Here is a 20,601-nt window from a genome sequence, read left to right as displayed (position 1 = left end):
AACATGTCATGACAGCAACAGGGTTCATCATCATCTAACCCCAGGCTGCTGTGCAAACCCATTAATAACGTCACGGGGCTGCCGATGGCGGCGGAGAATAGTGTGATCCCCGCCGGAGTGCTTTAGATTGTGCTGTTAGAGTTTGACAGCATGATTTAAGGGGTTTAAAGCACGGGTGGATCTCCGATCCTCCCGTGACAGTTAACTGCCCATGTCTGATAATCAGATCAGCAGACATGTGCAGGGAATAATGTGGGCTCACCACACGAGCCCACATTAAAGGGACGGACATGGCCAAGGACGTACCAGTATGTCCTTGGCCGTGAAGGGGTTAATAAGTTAAATTATTTAACATAGAACATGTTTCTATGGTGCCCATAATAAAATATATTGGTTGTTTATGTTAGAAAAAAATAATGATGATAATAATAATAATAATAATAATAATAATACCTTCGTATCCATCATTGTCCAGGTCTCCGAGATTGGTTATTGCTTCTCCAAACCTCGCTGCGTACAAGTCACTGCCAGAAAGTACATGATCAAGCTCTGACATCTGCATCTGTAAAATGAAGGTACGGAGATTACATATCAGCTTACACTTTTCATAACACAATCACAGTCTGCCCAATATCTGACATCAATGCAACATAAATAATAGGAAAAAAGTATTAAAAATATTGATATTCAATTTTATATATATATATATATATATATATAAAAAATTTAATATCAATATTTTTTATATTTTTTTACTATTATTTATCTTGCATATATATATATACTGTGTATATATATATATATATATATATATATATATATATATATATATATGTATATATATATATATATATATATATATATAGTAAAAAAAACCTATTATGGCAGTTGCTTATTATTTGTTGCTGAAGTTCAGCGATCACAATGGTTGAATTGCTCTGTATTGACACCTACACTGTTAAGCTTGAGTTCTTCTTTACTTCCTGTTAGGCATGGAAATGTTATCAATCACATGTCAGGAGAGATAAAAATCATCTTTAAAACTATTTATTATTCAGAATTCCAACATAGGTTATTTTTGTTCACATGTTGAAAGACACGTATTAACCCATTTATGGTGAAAACTGTCAAAATAAAAAAAGAAAAATGACCAGCACCTCCTAACAGAACAAGATACGTGTGAACAGGTGCAAGCTGTTAGGGCTGCATAATACACAAACAAAATAATACAGCAGCACTCTGATATACATAGTGTGCAGAATTATTAGGCAAGTTGTATTTTAGAGGATTTTTTTTATTATTGATCCACAACTTATGTTCTCAATCAACCCAAAAGACTCATAAATATCAAAGCTTAATATTTTTTTTTTTTAGATTTGGCTATCTTAGGAGGATATCTGTTTGTGCAGGTAACTATTACTGTGCAGAATTATTAGGCAACTTAATAAAAACCAAATATATTCCCATCTCACTTGTTTATTTTCACCAGGTAAACCAATATAACTGCACAAAATTTAGAAATAACATTTCTGACATGCAAAAACAAAACCCCAAAAATTAGTGGCCAAACTGTTGGCAAATGGCATCTTGACAGCTTCACGCTTGATTTTCCCCAATTCATGGGCAGTTATTTTGCACCTTTTTTGCCCAACACGCTTCTTGTTGGCTATTTGCCATGAAACGCTTGATTGTTCAGTGATCACGCTTCAAAAGTTTGGCAATTTCAAGACTGTTGCATCCCTCTGCTAGACATCTCACAATTTTGGACTTTTCAGAGCCCGTCAAATCTCTCTTCTGTCCCATTTTGCCAAAGGAAAGGAAGTTGCCTAATAATTAAGCTCAATAACACTTTAATATTCAGATTAAAGGGTTAGTCTACTACTTTTATATCATTGACGTATCTCTCTTATACCGTAGGTTATCAATATCAAAATGTTAGGGGACCTGGCACCCCCAAAATCTGCTATTCTCAGTGACTACGGGGCAGGACCTTATTCAGTTATAGCTGTATAACTGTGTGGTGGCCAACGCCAGACAAATAATTGTTATTGTCCTTTTGGTTGAAGGGGAAATTTGCATATAAGCTTCATAAGCCCATATCTCTGCAATGCTGTAAAGAAAATAAAAGGAAAAACTTCCTAACTAGCCACCCCCGTCCCTTTTAGTGATATAATATATATATATATATATATATATATATATATATATATATAATGAAAAGAATATTGTAAAGTGCTTGTTCACACACTGTACTTTTTTTGCACATTTTTCCACTTGTATAAAGTACCAGCAAAAAGAATGAGATTTCAGAAATCTCATGCACACGCAGCTTGTTTTTTTCCATGCAGGTTTGAGCCATCAAAGTGTTTTTCCAATCTGCAGCATATCAATTCTTTCAGCGTTTTTGCAGCATTTTTTGCCTAGTTACTGTATTTTTCATTTTATAAGACGCACTGGATTATAAGACGCACCCTAAATTTAGAGAAAGAGAATAGGAAAAAAAAATTTAATGTTAAAATGGTGGTCCATCTTATAATTTAAGTGCGTTTTCTAATAGCTCACCAGGGGGGAGCGATGATGGTGGAGCGGCTAAGGAGGCTCACAGGAGGCATGGTCGGTGATGCTGCGGGCTCAGAGGAGGGGATGTCACAGCTCAGAAGGGTCAGTGGACGGAGGGTCAGCGATACTGCGTGCTCGGAGGAGGGAGTGTCACAGCACAGGAGGGTCAGGGGACGGAGGGTCGGCAATGCTGCGGGCTCGGAGGAAGGAGTTTCACAGCTCAGGAGGGTCAGTGGATGGAAAGATGGCGATGCTGTGGGCTTGGAGAAGAGAGTGTCACAGCACAGGAGGTTCAGTGGACGGAGGGTCGGCAATGCTGCGGGCTCAGAGGAGGGAGTGTCACAGCACAGGAGGGTCAGTGGATGGAGGGTCGGCAATGCTGCGGGCTCGAAGGAGGGAGTGTCACAGCACAGGAGGTTCAGTGAACGGAGGGTCGGCAATACTGCAGGCTCGGAGGAGGGAGTGTCACAGCTCAGGAGGGTCAGTGGATGGAAAGCTGGTGATGCTGCGGGCTTGGAGGAGAGAGTGTCACAGCACAGGAGGGTCAGTGGACGGAGGGTCGGCAATGCTGCGGGCTCGGAGGAGGGAGTGTCACAGCACAGGAGAGTCAGTGGACGGAGGGTCGGCGATGCTGCAGGCTCGGAAAAGGGAGTGTCACAGCTCAGGAGGGTCAGTGTACAGAGGGTCGGCGATGCTGTGGGCTCGGAAGAGGGAGTGTCACAGCTCAGGAGGGTCAGTGGATGGAGAGCTGGCGATGCCGCGGACTAGGAGGAGGGAGTGTCACAGCTCAGGAGGGTCAGTGATACTGTGGGCTTGGGGGTATCGTGGCGACAGCATTGATCTGCTGATGCGCTGCAGACTCCATTGATCTCCCAGCGGTTGATGCAATGGACTTGAAGAAAATGGCCGCAACAGCCATTTTCTTGAAGTCCATCGCGTTAAGCACCGGCAGCTCAATGGAGCCCGCAGCCCGTCGACAGATCAATGGCGCTCGCCGCGATATCTTCTGGCCCGAAGTTATCGCTGCAACCTTGTCCTGTGACCTGCCTGTGTGTCGCCCTGGGCAAGCCAGGGGACACAGGTCACACACCACCACACCCTACATCCCAGGTAGGAACATCTAAGCTAACCAAAAATCCTTGTTGCCTTCCTCCAGAGACTGATGATACACACCAGGGGGTGGGCCATGCGGTTGGCTCTGCCCACCGAGGAGTTCACAGCTCTGGAGGCGGGAGAAACTGGGCAGTTGAGTTTAGGAGGAGGAAGTGGAAGGAGTGGAGGAGTAGCCCAGACAGGGCTAAAGTAAACAGCTAAGTGAAAGTGAAGGAAGAAAAGTAGTAAAGGAGGACAGCAAGAGTGGTGACAGAACAGAAAGAGTGTGCAAAGCCTGAAGAGTCCAGCTGAGTGCAGGGCAGGTCAGCAAGGTCAGCAACGGCGGTGACTGTCTGGAGGGGGGACCGTTTGGAAGTTCCTGGAAGGACCCCGGAGGCTGTGTGCCCGGCGGTCTGGAGCAGTGTTCCGAAGGACAGTCAGCATTAGGGCAGGGGCCTTTCGGACCCCGGCAAGGCTTGGAGTCGCCATAATTTGCCGAATCCGTCAGTGAAGGGGACGTAGATCCCCCAACAACCAAGATTGAAGGCAACAGCCCAGCCAGTGTAAGAGAGACACCGCCACCGCCAAGGCACCAGTTTCTTAGGGCCAGCGCCTGCGGGCAAAGAGTAGAGCTCCTCCAGTCCAGCTTGAAGCTGGGGAGCGGGTTACCGGTGGGGACCCATCGCAACCAACAAGTACACCAAGGTGCTAGCAAAAGGGACATCACCGTCACCTACCGGGAGAGCAAGTGCAGCCGTCCGTGGGACCGTCTTACCAGCCGTTTGGTTTACCGTAAAAACTGTGTCAACGTCTCAGGCTGAGTGAGTACCACAGTGCCGCAAGGCACAGCGCTGCCCCCGCGTCCCTGCGCCCACCAGGCCCTGCACCCCCCAAGCCATCACCGGGCCCCGGGATCACCAACCCCTACCCACGGAGGGGCAACACAACACCTGGCTGCTCCGCATCACCATCCCCGGGATCCCCATCCAGAGCAGCGGTGGTGCAATCACCACAACCGTGGGTGGCGTCACGGACAATAAACAATCCCCACACCCAACCAAACCCCTTTCACTCACGGGCGAGGAGTGCCGCTCGAGAAACCCCCGGGATCCGGCCTACAGCTCGAGCCACCACTGAGCAGCGGCCGCCGGACCCGAGCAGAAGGGGGTGAGCGTAGTGTGCTGACACCCTCCTCCCCGCCCGCGACAACTTGGCGTCACGAACAGGATCTTACCGCTCTGCCGTTTGGTAGAGGTGCGCCTTCTTACCGCCGGAGATATCCGGCAGAAAAATTTCAGAAGCCGCCATCTTTGGCGCGAAAAGTTCCCGCTCGATCGTCTTCTCGAGTAGTAGAGGCGCGAAGGCCAAAACCCCGCCCCGAGAGAGGAGGGACCGGAAAGAGCTAAGGGGGATGCGATGGCGGCTGGACGCATTTAGCTGCAGCTATAAAAGCAGGGACGCCAGGACTCTGCAGACATACCGTTCCTGGAAAAAGAAGCCATCATGTGGATGCCGTCCCGCGACACCGTAGCCCCCGCGCCTGGAACCGCGGCGTGGGTGGAAATCCGAACTGCGCAGCTCTACCAAAGGCTGCAGGTCAGGATGCAGCTCCTCATGGAGGAGTGGGAGACCGAAATGGCGGACGTCATAGCCACAGTGCGGAGACGCGAGGAGGAAGCGGAGAAAGGGAGGGTGAGTGACCCACGTCCCGATGCCCTGGAAGGGCCGGTCATCGCGGCTGCGGGGCCCGGTCCAAGCCCTCTCCCCCCGTTGCCTCCCTCGCCACCCGTCTCGGGGGCCGTGACCCCGCCACTAGACCTGCTACCACCGCAACCGGTAGCAATACCCGGCGTCCCCGCCCAGGCGGACCGACCTGTAGCCGGAGACCGCAGTACACCGGAGGTGTTACCGTGGAAGAGTCCGAAGGTTAAACCGGAGGCATCCCCTGAAAAATTCCCCGAGCCGGAGCCGATGACCCGTTCCGAGCCGAAGGCCCAGCAGCGGAAAGCCCCTATGCCCATCCCCCACACCTCGGCTGAGGTAGCGCCGGGTTGTTGTTGCAAGGCAGCGCCCAAGGCCAAGACACCGCGGGATATGCCGCCCAGATTCCTGACAGTGGGCAACGTCCAGGATGTCCCGCGGGGCCCGACCCGTGCGCCGGCGCTGGCAGCAGCGCCGTATTGGGATAGGGAGTCGGTACCACTGGGCCTGGAGATCGCCGAGAGGGAGCGGAAGAAGGCCGAGCTGGTGGCCCGAGCTATCAAAGAAAAAGAAAATCTCCGACAGGCCACGTTCCGTGTCCGGGGTCCGTTGTACGTGGGGCAGGTGAGGCGGTTTGATGTCCGCCGGGGCTACGGGTTCATTTACGAGCCGGGCCTGGAGGCCGAGGTATTTGTAGCCCGGCGGGATGTAAATGCCCACCTGCCTGAGGAGCATCCCGGCTGCAACCTGATGCCGGGCGACATCGTGCAATACACCCGGCACTGTGGGGAGCGGGGGTGGTTCGCGCTGGACGCTAAGCTAAGGGGCAGCCAAGAGTCCCGAGTGACCGCCGCGCCCCCTCCCTTGGAAGGAGCACTGGAGCTTGAAGGCCTGGAGTAGGGCAGCGGATGCCCGTTGCACCGTCCCCGTTGGGACCACCACTTTGTTTGTTGTTGAAAAGTTTGAAAAGTTGAAAGATGATAAGAAAAAGATGATTACCGAAGTTTAACCTGATTTGCTTTGTGATTTGCAACCGGCAGGAGCCGGCACCGTTGTCCCCGTGGGGACCGTTTAAAAAGTTATTTTGCATGGGAACTATCCATGGACAAGCCCGTGAACTTGCAGGGCACCCACAAACGTTAAGTGGCTTGTAAATATGTTGTTTGCCGTTACCATTTCCGCAATGCCGCCTCCGGAGAGGCAGGTTGGAGGGAGGGCCCTCAGCGGAGCAGGCTGGGGCCCAGCCACCAAAGGAACCGGTGGCTACCCTCTGGAGGGAAGGACAGATCCCGCTCGGGTACCGTGTGCTGGACTGTGGGTCAAGGGGTGCTGCCTGGGCTTTAGGGGCAGCATCAGGGCCAGGTTGCTTGGGTGGGAGAGAGCGGAAACCGTAACCGTAAACCGTTATGCAACGTTTAAGAAATGTGCCTCGCGTTAAGGGAAGAGTTATTAAAAATGTACATATGTTATTTTACCATGTTATCTTTTACAGAAAAATAAAACCGGTGTTGGACGGCAGCCCGCGGACGGTCTGAATTTTGCTAAGGGGGAATATGTCGCCCTGGGCAAGCCAGGGGACACAGGTCACACACCACCACACCTTACATCCCAGGTAGGAACATCTAAGCTAACCAAAAATCCTTGTTGCCTTCCTCCAGAGACTGATGATACACACCAGGGGGTGGGCCAGGCAGTTGGCTCCGCCCACCGAGGAGTTCACAGCTCTGGAAGCGGTAGAAACCGGGCAGTTGAGTTTAGGAGGAGGAAGTGGAAGGAGTGGAGGAGTAGCCCAGACAGGGCTAAAGTAAACAGCTAAGTGAAAGTGAAGGAAGAAAAGTAGTAAAGGAGGACAGCAAGAGTGGTGACAGAACAGAAAGAGTGTGCAAAGCCTGAAGAGTCCAGCTGAGTGCAGGGCAGGTCAGCAAGGTCAGCAACGGCGGTGACTGTCTGGAGGGGGGACCGTTTGGAAGTTCCTGGAAGGACCCCGGAGGCTGTGTGCCCGGCGGTCTGGAGCAGTGTTCCGAAGGACAGTCAGCACCAGGGCAGGGGCCTTTCGGACCCCGGCAAGGCTTGGAGTCGCCATAATTTGCCGAATCCATCAGTGAAGGGGACGTAGATCCCCCAACAACCAAGTCCCGATTGAAGGCAACAGCCCAGCCAGTGTAAGAGAGACACCGCCACCGCCAAGGCACCAGTTTCTTAGGGCCAGCGCCTGCGGGCAAAGAGTAGAGCTCCTCCGGTCCAGCTTGAAGCCGGGGAGCGGGTTACCGGTGGGGACCCATCGCAACCAACAAGTACACCAAGGTGCTAGGAAAAGGGACATCACCGTCACCTACCAGGAGAGCAAGTGCAGCCGTCCGTGGGACCGTCTTACCAGCCGTTTGGTTTACCGTAAAAACTGTGTCAATGTCTCAGGCTGAGTGAGTACCACAGTGCCGCAAGGCACAGCGCTGCCCCCGCGTCCCTGCGCCCACCAGGCCCTGCACCCCCCAAGCCATCACTGGGCCCCGGGATCACCAACCCCTACCCACGGAGCGGCAACACAACACCTGGCTGCTTCGCATCACCATCCCCGGGATCCCCATCCAGAGCAGCGGTGGTGCAATCACCACAACCGTGGGTGGCGTCACGGACAATAAACAATCCCCACACCCAACCAAACCCCTTTCACTCACGGGCGAGGAGTGCCGCTCGAGAAACCCCCGGGATCCGGCCTACAGCTCGAGCCACCACTGAGCAGCGGCCGCCGGACCCGAGCAGGAGGGGGTGAGCGTAGTGTGCTGACACCCTCCTCCCCGCCCGCGACACCTGCGCCGCTCCACTGCAGTGACACTCCCCCCTCCTCCAAGCCCTCAGTATCGCCAACCCTGCTCCACCACAGCCACCCTGGTAAGCCATATGACGATAATAAGACTCACCCCCATTTTTCCCCCAGTTTGGGGGGGGAAGGAGTGTGCTTTATAATCCGGAAAATACGGTAAATGTTTGGGAAATAATAAAAAAATACATATAAAACACACAGAAAAATAACAGGTTTAAAATCATGGCAAAAATGCACCAAAAACAGGTCAAAAACCTGTGTATTTTATTCAGCATTTTTCCTGCCAGCACTCTGGTTTTTGTTGCAGAAAATATACAGCAAATTCTCATTGTATGCACATACCCTAATGCCACGTGCACACGTTGAGTAATTGGTGTGTTTTTTTACCTTACTATTTGTAAGCCAAAACTATGAGGGGGTACAAAATGCAGAAGTGGTGCTGCAGTTCTGAACAATCTGAATTTTTAGATTTAGCATGTACGGGAGCGGAAAACGTTTATCCCACCTACAAATGGCTTTGTATGCACCTTGTCTATAGACAGTGAGCTGCTTATCACAGCAGGGGCATGTCAGACTAGCTGACCTAGCCCAGCAATCATAATCTCCTGAAGGTAAATCAAATATTGCAGGTACAACAGCACACAGGATGATAAGCAACACATCACTGAACTCTCTGTCAACTCCTACAGCATGCTGTCTTCAGATTACATAGTAAAAACCTGCTGACATACTCCCTTTAAGAAATGTGTATTACTAAAATCTTTTCCACTATCTGCATCTAAATACACGATAAAACGGATCATTTCCTTGATAATCTGCCCAGGGCACGAGGCTCATGCATCTGATGGTTTGCCACAAGCAGTTTCTTTATCTTATCTCATAGGAAACATTTCAAGATATTCACCAAGAAAGGAAGGAAACTCAAGACTTGGCAACAAAAAAAATATTTCTATTCATAAGTATCATGGCAACATTATCATTTCTGTAAGAAAGTAACAAAGTTACATTCATACTAGAACACAAATTATGCATGAGAGGTCAATTCTTGGAATGTGGAAATGGAATGAAAAGTATTGGTCATTTAACTCAAATGTCTTATATAAGCTGAGCAAATGCATAGATATGGTGAAAATAGCAATTTACAATCGTAGGTATAAAGATTTAAAAGGAATCTGTCACCAGGTTTTTGCTACCTTATCTGAGAGCAGCATAATGTAGAGACAGAGACCCTGATTCCAGTGATGCGTCACTTACTGAGCTGTTTGCTGTCATTTTGATAAAAATCAATGTTTTCTCTGCTGCAGTTATACACAGCTCATGAATATGCTGGAATACCTGCAGCACGCCAAGTAGTCTTGTAATGATAATATACTGCTGATTAAAAGTGATTTTATCAAAATTACACTAAGCACGTCAGTAGTGATACATCACTGGAATCAGGATAACTGCCCCTATGTTATGCTCCTCTCAGATTTGGAGGCAAAAACGTACTGACAGATGCCCTTTAATTTGGGTTCAGCATAATGAATTTTAGGTGAATAGTAATGCCATTAGTGAATAATGTATGAGTAATTTCATACAATTCCTCCCCACATGGAGCCAACCCTGCACTATGAGAATCCATGACTATTTCTCATAACTGGAGCTGCAGTTTAAGTCTTAGGCCCCTTTCACATTGCGTTTTTCTCTACGTCCACAGGTCCCGTCAGGGCATCCGTCCGGACTGCCCCTCCCCCACTCTGCAAAACGTGCTCCGGACGCATGCGCGCGACAGGGCCATTCACTGTTATGGGACGCACTGCGTTAGCGTGTGCTCTGTTTTGTGCAATTTTGTGCACATATACGTTTCTGCAGACGGACACCTGAACGTAGACCACCTACGTTCGGGTGTCCGTCTGCAGAAACGTATATATGCACAAAATTGCACAAAACAGAGCACACGCTAACGCAGTGCGCTCCATAACAGTGAATGGCCCTGTCGGGCGCATGCGTCCGGAGCACGTTTTGCAGAGTGGGGGAGGGGCGGTCCGGACGGATGCCCCGACGGAACCTGTGGACGTAGAGAAAAACGCAATGTGAAAGGGGCCTTACTGATAAATATTTTAGGATCCAGGTCGTTTTAAGAATCTGTCATCGGTTTTTTGCTACTTCATCTGAGAGCAGCATAATGTAGGCAAAGAGATTCTGAAACTAACCATGTTTAACTTAGATTACAGGATGCAGTTGTTCTGACTTTATCTCAGAATTGAGTGTAGCAGAGCTCAGAGTTTCTCTACCCACACCAGGCTCTCTATAGAGATTGTGCATTGATTGAGGTGTCAATCACAGCAGGGGTGTGCTGGTGTGCTCTGCATGTGCAGAGGAGTCACACCAAATCATAGAGCAATAAACCCTTAAGGATGAGTGTTAACTTGTTTAATAGCTGGCACACAGATAAGAGAAACACAGATGTTTTTTCTTCTTTAACCCTTGCAGCATGCTGTTCTAAACTTACAGTGCAAAATCTTGGTGACAGCCTCCCTTTCATTAGACACCACTATGTGTAGGCACTTGGTCTGAAGAACAGGTTTATGTGCAGAGGCAAAAATATAAAATTTTGGAATGTGGAACATTAAACTCAACTGAGGCAAAAACTGTTTCATTTTTTTATAACAAATCTATGTGGAATCCAAAAAAATAACTCCTGTACCATCACTGTATTACAGAGGTTATCATCGTATAATAGTTCAATTACAGAGGTTATTATTGTACAATAGTTCTGTAAAGGGATCACATTTAGCTGCAAATAGAGAGCCTAATGCATCCTGTCATTATATATAGCCTCAGTCTCGAGCAATTCAAAGGAAACCTCTACAGACAAATGGGGTAATTCACCTGATACTATCTATGTCAATACCTTATACAGGTAGACAAGTTTCATTGAAGGAGCCAACAGCGCCATTAATTCCACAGCACTTTACAGACATCATCATCCCATTCTCCACTGGGGCTCACAATCTAAATTCCCTACCAATATGTCTTTGGGAGGACTCAAAGGGAACCCAAGCAGACATGGGCAGAACATACAAACTCCTTGTACATATTGACCATTGTGGGATTTGAGCCCATGAGGACCAAACACTTGTCACGCTTCCCGGTCCCCGTGCCCCGCTCTCCGGTCCCCCTGGTCCGCCCCCCGGTTCCCGGCGGCGTCCCCTGCTTACCACTCCGGTCCCGGTCCCATCCTCCTTGCCTGCACCCTCCATGTGTCCGGCTCCCCGCTCCCGGCGCTCCTCTATGACCTGGGACACTCAGCCGGGCACTCCTGCTTCCTCCTCACCGCTCCCTGGACTGGCTTCTGGCACACGGGCCTCGCGCATGCGCATTAGGGCGCGCGCGCGGTCATTGACCCTCTCTTAAAGGGCCAGCACCCAGAAACAGGAAATTGCATAGACAGGTACAGGGTATATTAGGTTTCTCTTTCCTGGTGGGCGGGGCCTGTTCTACGTGTTTAGCAAGCTAGTGTTCAGGTCCCCGTATTGCTTTGCCCTGTGCTTTGCCCTATATTAACCCTGTCTGTCTCGCAGAGCCTGCCTTGCCACGCCAGTCGCTCCGAACCAAGTCCATCCCTGGACCCTGACGGTGACCTCGGCGGATGTTCCACCACCTCTGCAGCTCCGCCAGTCTCCAGTCCCTGGCTCCGTTCGGTGACCCGTCCCATCGCTCAGCAGGTTCCGGATTCCGCCTGACCCTACAACCCGGCCTCGGACCCTGAGCTTCGTCACCCGGACTACCATCCAGAACTCCGTGTGCTCAGCGACAACCACCTTTCCTGCTCCTCTACGGACTGTCTGGCTACCAATAGTGCTTCGGCTGCCGTGCATCAGGACTCTCTGGCGGGGTGACCGGCCTGGCTGCCTCCTCAGGGGAGATCGGTGTACGGTCCAGTGTTTCCACCACCCGGACGTAACAACACTGCAATGCAACAGTGCTGGGATCCATTGATGTTCGGCTCGGCGGGCTCAGCTTGGTTTGGGATCTGGACTTGACCTGAATCCCAATGGAAGTCATCAATTGGGCAGTTTGGGTCTCTGCCCACATGCAGCCAGCCAAACATATCATTTCCGGGGGAGGATGGGCAGGGTTTTAACGTTTTGTTTGGTGCACACTACATGCGATCACGCTGCTGTTACCCCCAGTGTGAGCCAGTCAAACACTGCAAGCAGCTCTCACTGGGCTGAGCACCGAGCATACCTGAGCACAGCAATGCTCGCAAGAGTGGTGTTCATACATAAAGCACCCAAACACTGGGGTTTTTTTTGTATAGTCTGTGTTTGGTACAATCACCAAACACCAAAACTCGGGTTCACTCATCTCTACTCCTAATATATTTGGGAGCTAACTCCTGCTGACAAGTCCCCTTTAAATTAAAGATTAACCAAATACACACATACATTGTCACTAGGAATAAAAAGTCCCAAAATAGATTATCTAGACAGATTTTGTATCCTCAGGAGCATAACATTGTGTAATGCCGCAGGCAAGGTCCCAAAAAATTATTGGGGTCCTCATTCTTTAAAGGGGTTGTCCACTACTTGGACAACCCCTTCTCAATCAGAGTGTTTATCCTCATTAAAATGGCAACGCTTATACTCACCTCCAGAGCCGGCACCGTTCCAGCGGTGTCAGCACTTGCACTTTTGGGTCTCAGGAAGTTATTACGTCATCCGAGCCCTGGGCAGTCAGTGCCGGTTTCTCGCTCCCAGCCTTTGGACCAATTGAACATCAAGAGGATTGGGTGCTCACTTCTTGATGGTTGATATGTCCGATGGTGGTCACTGACTGAGTGCAAAGCTTGTGTAAGGTAACAACTCTCCATGCGCCACAGGAGAACGAGGGCCGACATCGCTGGAACGGCGCCGGCACTGGAAGTCAGTATAAGCAATGTCATTTGAATGAGGGCAAACACTCTGATTAACAAGGGGTTGTCCAAGTAGTGAAACCCCTTTAATGACAAAATCCTTTTTAACCCATCATGTTATATTGGATATATCGTATAAGTATCACCAGTATAAAACATGACAGCGCACTACACAAACGGTAAAGCAAAAATACATTCATTTCCAAGCTCAGGTGCAGCCATGCAGAAAGAGAAGATGTAACAAACATGTTCACCCTCTTTTAGCAGGTGCTGATTTACAGGACAGGAAATACATCAATGACATAACACCTAAATATTCACACTTCACACTGCATAAATAAGAATCAAAGCTAGCTAGAAAAAAATGTATGCAGGAAATGAGTGTTTTGAGAGCACATAATTGAGCCTCTTCACTTTCTGCATTTCTAACTGGAGTGCTCCCTACTTAATTTTATTATTAGGGATGATCGAATACCTTAAATATTCGGCTTCGCAAATATTTTCTGAATAGGTTGCCGCTATTCGACTATTCGCGAATATTCGATGTGCAATGTAAGTCTATGAGAAACCCGAATAACAACTATTCGGAACTATTCGGGTTTCCCATAGACTTACATTGCGCATTGAATATTCGTATAGCGGTGACCTATTCGGAAAATATTCGCGAAGCCGAATATTTGAGGTATTCGATCATCCCTATTTATAATCCATTCAATTGGCATTAGGTCAAAGCTAAGCAGCTGGCACCCAGCTCTTTCATAGATATTTAGGAAAAAGCAAGCATCACCATGGAAAAGTTGGGTGTCAAATGTCCATTAAATAAATAAAAAAAATAAAATAAATAAAAAACAGTCAGAACTCTAATTAAAAATGCAAAAAATTAAGGAGGTTTATAAAATACAACATTTTGGCTCTGAGTAACAGGTGCATAATTTGCAAACCTTTATAGGGTGCAGGGGCTGGATGGCAAATTTTAGTCTGGGGGGACAAAAATTCAGCAGTGGCCATGAGTAGTTGCCCATCCTTAAAGGGGTTGTCCGATCTTAAGCTACAAGTTTACTGTAACTCTATGTGACTGCAGACTAGTGAATCCTCACATCTTGCGCACTGTGCGGTGTGAGGATTCTCTGATGCCAGGAGTGGTCATTCATGTGACTGCAAGAATGCAAAATGTATACTCCTGGCCACATTCTAACTAGACTTGCTCAATACACTTGCATTAATTGAAGGTGTACAAGTTTAGTCAGCACATACTTGCAGTCATACGCCCGCTGAATCATCACAGCGTGCACTTCATGTGATGTGATGATTCATAAGTCTGCAGTCACATAAAGTGATTACAGACTTGCAGCTCAATACCGGACAACCCCTTTAACATGTTTATCTCTGGCTGCTTTATTTGCTATATTCATACTACCGTTTTGTCTGGAAAAACTGACAGCAATCAGACTAGTTCAGTAGATGAACTCAGCACCAGAAACACCATCAGTACAAGAATGCAGCACAAGAACAAAAATCAGTACATGAATGCAGCTTCAGAACCAATGTCAGTAGATGAATGTAGCACCAGAACCACCTTCAGTACATAAATGCAGTGACAAGATTAGTACAGTGATCAATTTTAGTGTCAGGTCAGCCCCTCATGCTCTTATATCACATAGTCCTATACCTCCCAGTATGTCTTTATGTCTTCAAAAATTGTAAGCAAATGCTGGGAGTTATTGTTACCAGCCATCAGAACGTAGGCCATTGAAGAACAATAGTGCTGATGAGATGCAGGCAGGATCACCTAAACATTTATATTCAGGCACCCTATAGATGACATGTTCTCTGATTAGAGTAATTCCCATCCATTTTGTCTCTATGTGGTACAGGTACCATGAGGAGATTTCATGCCCAGAGCTCGTCTCTCCAGATTTCCCTCTTTGTCTTCTACTGCACTTCCCAACATAACACCATTAAAAATAAAAGTATCATTGTGCCACCCCAGAACTATAAATATCTCCTTTGCTGCACCCCTGAATAAAATAAATAGTAGACCCTTAATGTGCTTCTTGCATAAAACATGCTCTCATACTCCTCCTCTCCGTAATATCCCCCCAAAAGTGCCTATCTCCATAACACCCACTCACACCACCCCTCTCTGTAATATTCCTCCACAACGTCACATTGTGTAATATCCCCCCACACCACTCCTCTGTATGAAATCCCCCACACTGCCCCTCTGTATGAGTCCACACCGCCCCTCTGTATAATATTCCTCCACATCACCCCTCTGTATAATATCCCTCCCACGCCGTCCTTCTCCATAATGTCCCTTTTACACTGCCTGTTTCCATAATGCCCATCCCATACTGCCCCTCATAATGACTTTCCCACACAGCCCCTCTACATAATGTCCTCCTCACAAAACCCCTCTTCATATTGTCCCCAACACAGTGCCCCTCTCCTCTCTATATCCCCTCACACTGTCCCTTTCCATAATATACTTCCTACACTACCTCTCTCTATAATATACCCCTCACTGCTCCTCTATATACTCCCCTTCTTTTACAATGCCCCCATTTCCCTATAATGTATCTTGCAGTAACACCCTGTCCCATATCCCCTTTCCACCCCTCCCCAGTAAATGTAAGGACATATAGTTTTCAGCTCCTCCATGGAGCGTTTACCATTTCTCACTGTGTCCTTGTCACCTCCGCCCAGCACTCAGGCCTGTTTTACCAGCATCTTTTACTGATCACCATAAATAATTTTTTGACTCTATTTAACTGATTGATATTATAACAGGCATACCAAATGTATTCATGTTATTTGCTGATTTGCGACTTTTTTTTCAGAAGTATATCATAAATGTGATTATTGAAATTGTTTTTCAATATTTATTAGTAATTTTTTAAGAAAAAAAAACACAACTATTTCTGACTTTCATTTTACCCTTATTGTACAGGTATAATAGAGATGTACTGCTATATAGAGATGTGCTCGAGATCCTAGGTTCAAATCCCACCAAACATAACATCTTCAAGGAGTTTGTATGTTCTCTCCAAGTCTGCATGTATTTCCTCACATAATTCAAAGACATACTGATAGGGAATTTAGATTGTGAGTCCCAGTGGGGACATTAATGATCATGTCTGTAAAGCACTGTGAAATTAATGGTGCTATATAAACAAGTAATATAAATAATGGTAACAGTACATATTTGCCTGTAAAGAAGAAGAATACTAACATTAGCACTATGGAAAATACATAGGAATACATAGTAGTACAGCCTGTGGATTACTGCCTGCCATGCTACACATTGTGTAGTTTCAATCTCAGGAAAGACTACATGTCAAGAAAACACATTAATTGCATATGCACATACACAAACAAATGCTTGATCACTTCCCTGTCAACAAAAGAATATAGTGGAGAATAAAGAATGATCATGACAGGCAGAGACTCTAGCAGTAAGTCACAAACTGCACTGCTATATATTCCTATGTTCTCTGCACACTGATAAGCATAATATTCTTCTTCCTTACAGGCAGAAAGTACTGGTACGTAAAGATACATTTCTAAATACCAGAATATCTGAAGACTGTAACAATACAATGTGTTTGCCAAGATACATATACTACTCTCAAAGAGTTAACGATACAAGGCTTTCAGTGGAAATTTATGTAAAAGTAAAAAGTTCATATTACAGTGACATTGTATTATAAAAGCATAACATTTAAGAACAAACATGCAATGATGATTTCTTCATTTCAACTAAATTATTGAAAGAAAAACCAACAACAGCGGTGGGTATACACCCCAAATATGTCAACGTCTCTATAACATGACATGTGGTCTTCACTCTTCAGCATCAATTACAGCTTGACAATGATGTCTCCTGCTGTTCACAAGTGGCGTTATCGTCTACGAAGGCATGGCATCCCACTCTTCATGCAGGGCGGCCCTAAGGTCATTGAGATGTTGGGTTACAGTTACCAGCCTCTACACAGCAATTCAGCTGATCCCATAGATATTTTATTGGATTCAGGTCACAAAGCGTAAGGTAGTTCTGTATGGCCTAGACACACCTGCCCACACTGTAACACCACCACCTCCAAAGGCTCATCTGGTGATAACAGTGGCTGACACATAGTGATCTCCTTGATATCTCCAACATCATTGGTGGCCCCTGTTTCTGCTCAGCATGAATCAACTTTCATCAGTAAACAGTATTGAGGCCCGCTGGTCCCTGGTCCATGTAAGACGATGACGCCTGTGCCTGGTGGAGTGGTTAGGCACCCTTGAAGGTCATCTAACACACAGACCATGCTAATATAAATGATTTCTAATGGTTTGATGTGACCCTTAAGTGCCTTTCACCTCTCTTTAAAGGTGTCTGGAGTTGAGTGGCATTCATCATCCGGTTCCGAAGGGAATTGTTCACAATGAAACTGTCATCAGTGTGGGATGTGGCCAAAGACCGTCCACTTCTCTGCCTTTCTGTGACTCTTCCAGTCTATCTGTATCTCGGTTACAACCTGCTGATGACACTCTGTGACACTCTAAGCTCAGTGGCTGCTTCCGTCTGAAAACATCCTGCTTGAAGCCTCACAATGGTGATGTACTGCTGATCAATTGTTGGGTGTTGTCTTGGTCTCATGATGTCCAAATGTGAACAGCGTGATGAGGAAGACTGTTTAAATACCAATTCTAATTCAACCCCAAATTTTAAATGGTGATTCGTGAATCAGACACCTGTTGTGAATTTTGCCATTAAGCTCCTTCTTACGACAACAGCAAGTTGTGCAAAATGTTTTGAAACCTTGACTTTGCACATGTGCAGTCAAGAGTTTAGAGAATGTCACATTAAGTTCACCTGATAAGGTTAGACGGCATTTTAGCATCATCCTGAAATTTCACCTGAAAGCCAAATATCCTTAACTTTTTGTGAGTAGTGTATGAAAACCTTGATTATATAAAATGTAAACTCCATTACTGCCATGACAAACTATATTTATAAAATGGAAGTCCTTAGCTCACAAGTTGGCCAATAACTTTATTATCACACTTTCTTCTCTTGGGACACTTAGCAAATTATTTGTTCTGGTATTACTAGAGATTCTCAAAACTTTTACTAACTAAGGCTGCTTTCACACTACATTTTTTTAACATGCGTCATGAAAGTTTTTTTGCTGTAAAAGCGGATCCTGCTTTTACAGCAAAAAAACGCATACGCAAACGCATGTGTTATTTTGCAGGATCCTGTCACTTTAAGTTTATGGGCGGGCATTGGAGTCATGTGATCGGGAGTCAGTGGAACTGAACGTGATAGACTGGGAGCCGGCATCTGACACCTGTGGAGGCTCGTAACCAAGGTAAACATTAGTTAACTTGCTTGGATACCCGATATTTACCTTGGTTACGAGCATCTGCAGCTGCTAGGAGCCGGGCTGCCTTCTCCCTGCACACGTAACCAACGTAAACATCGGGTAACTAAGAGAAGCGCTTTGCTTGGTTACCCGATATTTACCTTGGTTACAGGTGTCCGCAGCCCTCAGGCGTGGAAGAGAGAGGAGAGGGAGAGGGAGGGGGAGAGAAACAGTGAGGGAGGGGGAGAGAGGAAGGGGGAGAGAGACAGAGAGGGAGGGGGAGAGAGGGAGGGGGAGAGAGAGACTGATCACGCGAGGCTGGTTTCTGGGCATGCTCAGTAGAGCAAGCAGGATCCTGTCTATCAGCATGCCAGCGTTCACATGCGTTTGCGTGCAGTATAGTCAGGATCCCGCAATTTGCAGTATTTGGACGCAGCTCAAAAACGCTACAAGTAGCGTTTTTGAAAAATGTTAAAAAACTGCAACTTGCTGGATCCTCACTATAACGCACGCAAACGCATGTGAACGCATGTTGACGCGAGTCCATTGCAAATGCATTGAAATGAAAACGCATTTGCACTGGATCCGTTTTTGTGTTAAAAAAACATTCAGGACGCATGTTAAAAAAACGTAGTGTGAAAGCAGCCTTAGATCTTACATGCTTTTTTATTGCAGGGCAAGGAATTTTAAGAAAAATGTAAGAAAAAACTGTATATGTTATTAGCACAATGGCTATGGATTATCATTCAGCATGGTCAGTATTATGATCAAAGACATTTATAGCAAATTATCTCGCCTCCCACTAATTCACAGTCATTTATAAAAAATATGATGAGGTGAGAATGATAATGAATAACCTTCGAGTCTAATTGCAGAACAGACTATTCTTACTATAACACCTGACAATATAATCTGAGAAGCAGTAAATACTTGAGAACAGGTCTCGGAATACATCCTCATCACCTAATATTATCACATTGCATTACCTTTGTATTACAGTAAGGTGTTATTTTGCTTGTGACCCGTGATGTGGATTGTCATTCGAAATTACCACCTATGTTGGAGAGGAGAACGGGGATAATGCACTGCTACGGAATGAATAGACTCGATTTAATGAAATTCTTTATTTTACATCCCTACGTGTTTCGGAGATCACAGTCTCCTTCATGGGGACAAAGGAAAAAATCAACAATATCATTGTTGATTTTTTCCTGTGTCCTGATGAAGGAGACTGTGATCTCTGAAACACGTAGGGATGTAAAATAAAAAATTTCATTGAATCAACAATCTATTCATTCATCAGCACGGCATTAACCCCGTTCTCCTCTCCAACATTGAAGTTTAACCCATGTGGGGCTGCAGCAGCCGCCATTATCTCAGACTTGCATAGGGGTTGTGACTTACACAACCCCAATAGGTGAGTGTTACTTCATGTGCAATTTCCTATAATATCTGATAAGACCCTATTTGCGCTTTTTATCCTCAGCTTTATTATTGAAATTACCACCTAATAATGCCATTGATAACAGTGTGCAGTGGTGAAAAACATTTATAAATTCCTCTATTTATGCCATGGCCTGTTCGTAAGAATGAGTCACTACTGAGTAATAGTAGCAATATCAATCCTTTTTTTCTATTGCTGCAGTAAAACATGTAATTAATTAAACCTATTCACATAAGGCAATTATGACTATGAGAAGAAAGTGGCAGAGGCAGATAAGTAACTTTTCTGTGTATAATCTGAAAAAACATAAGATCGCTCTCAGACCAATGTTAGTCTATGGGGCGCTCAGTGCCTGTCCGAGTAGAATATCAACGCATGTCTTTGATCCGATATTTTGATTGCAAGTCAATGAGTGTGTGGAAATCATCAGACTGCTGTCAGATGACATCTGAGTGCAGTCTTATTTCCACAAACTGACACAATGGAGATGGAGAAGATGGAGAAATTTTGTTCTCCATCTTTTCCTCACACTGTGCTCTGAATCTCTCATTAGAGAGAATTGGATCGTACTATGTTCACACTTGGATCAAACTCTGATCAGAATTTGATCAAAGTGTCATCTCTTGGATGAGAGAATCTATGGCCATCTGTCCCTTCCCTAAGTAGTAGTCGTCAATACCCCCACACTGCAGTCAGAGAGTGGTGCCAGGTGGAAAAATATCCAGGCCAC

At 46.4% G+C, this 20,601-nt stretch overlaps 1 protein-coding gene across 1 annotated transcript in view; it reads right to left on the bottom strand.

Moving 5' to 3' along the window:
* Positions 1–20,601, bottom strand: part of ITGA4 (integrin subunit alpha 4) — a 213,749-nt gene that overhangs the window by 109,058 nt on the left and 84,090 nt on the right. The window contains exon 10 of the mRNA XM_075317408.1: positions 454–562. Coding sequence (XP_075173523.1) covers positions 454–562 — 109 coding nt within the window. The remainder of the gene's footprint in view (positions 1–453; positions 563–20,601) is intronic.

Source organism: Anomaloglossus baeobatrachus, chromosome 7, assembly GCF_048569485.1.
Source record: "Anomaloglossus baeobatrachus isolate aAnoBae1 chromosome 7, aAnoBae1.hap1, whole genome shotgun sequence".
Taxonomy (NCBI): Eukaryota; Metazoa; Chordata; class Amphibia; order Anura; family Aromobatidae; genus Anomaloglossus; species Anomaloglossus baeobatrachus.
Note: the sequence above shows the minus strand (reverse complement) of the source record. Positions and strands in the feature narration are given on the sequence as shown.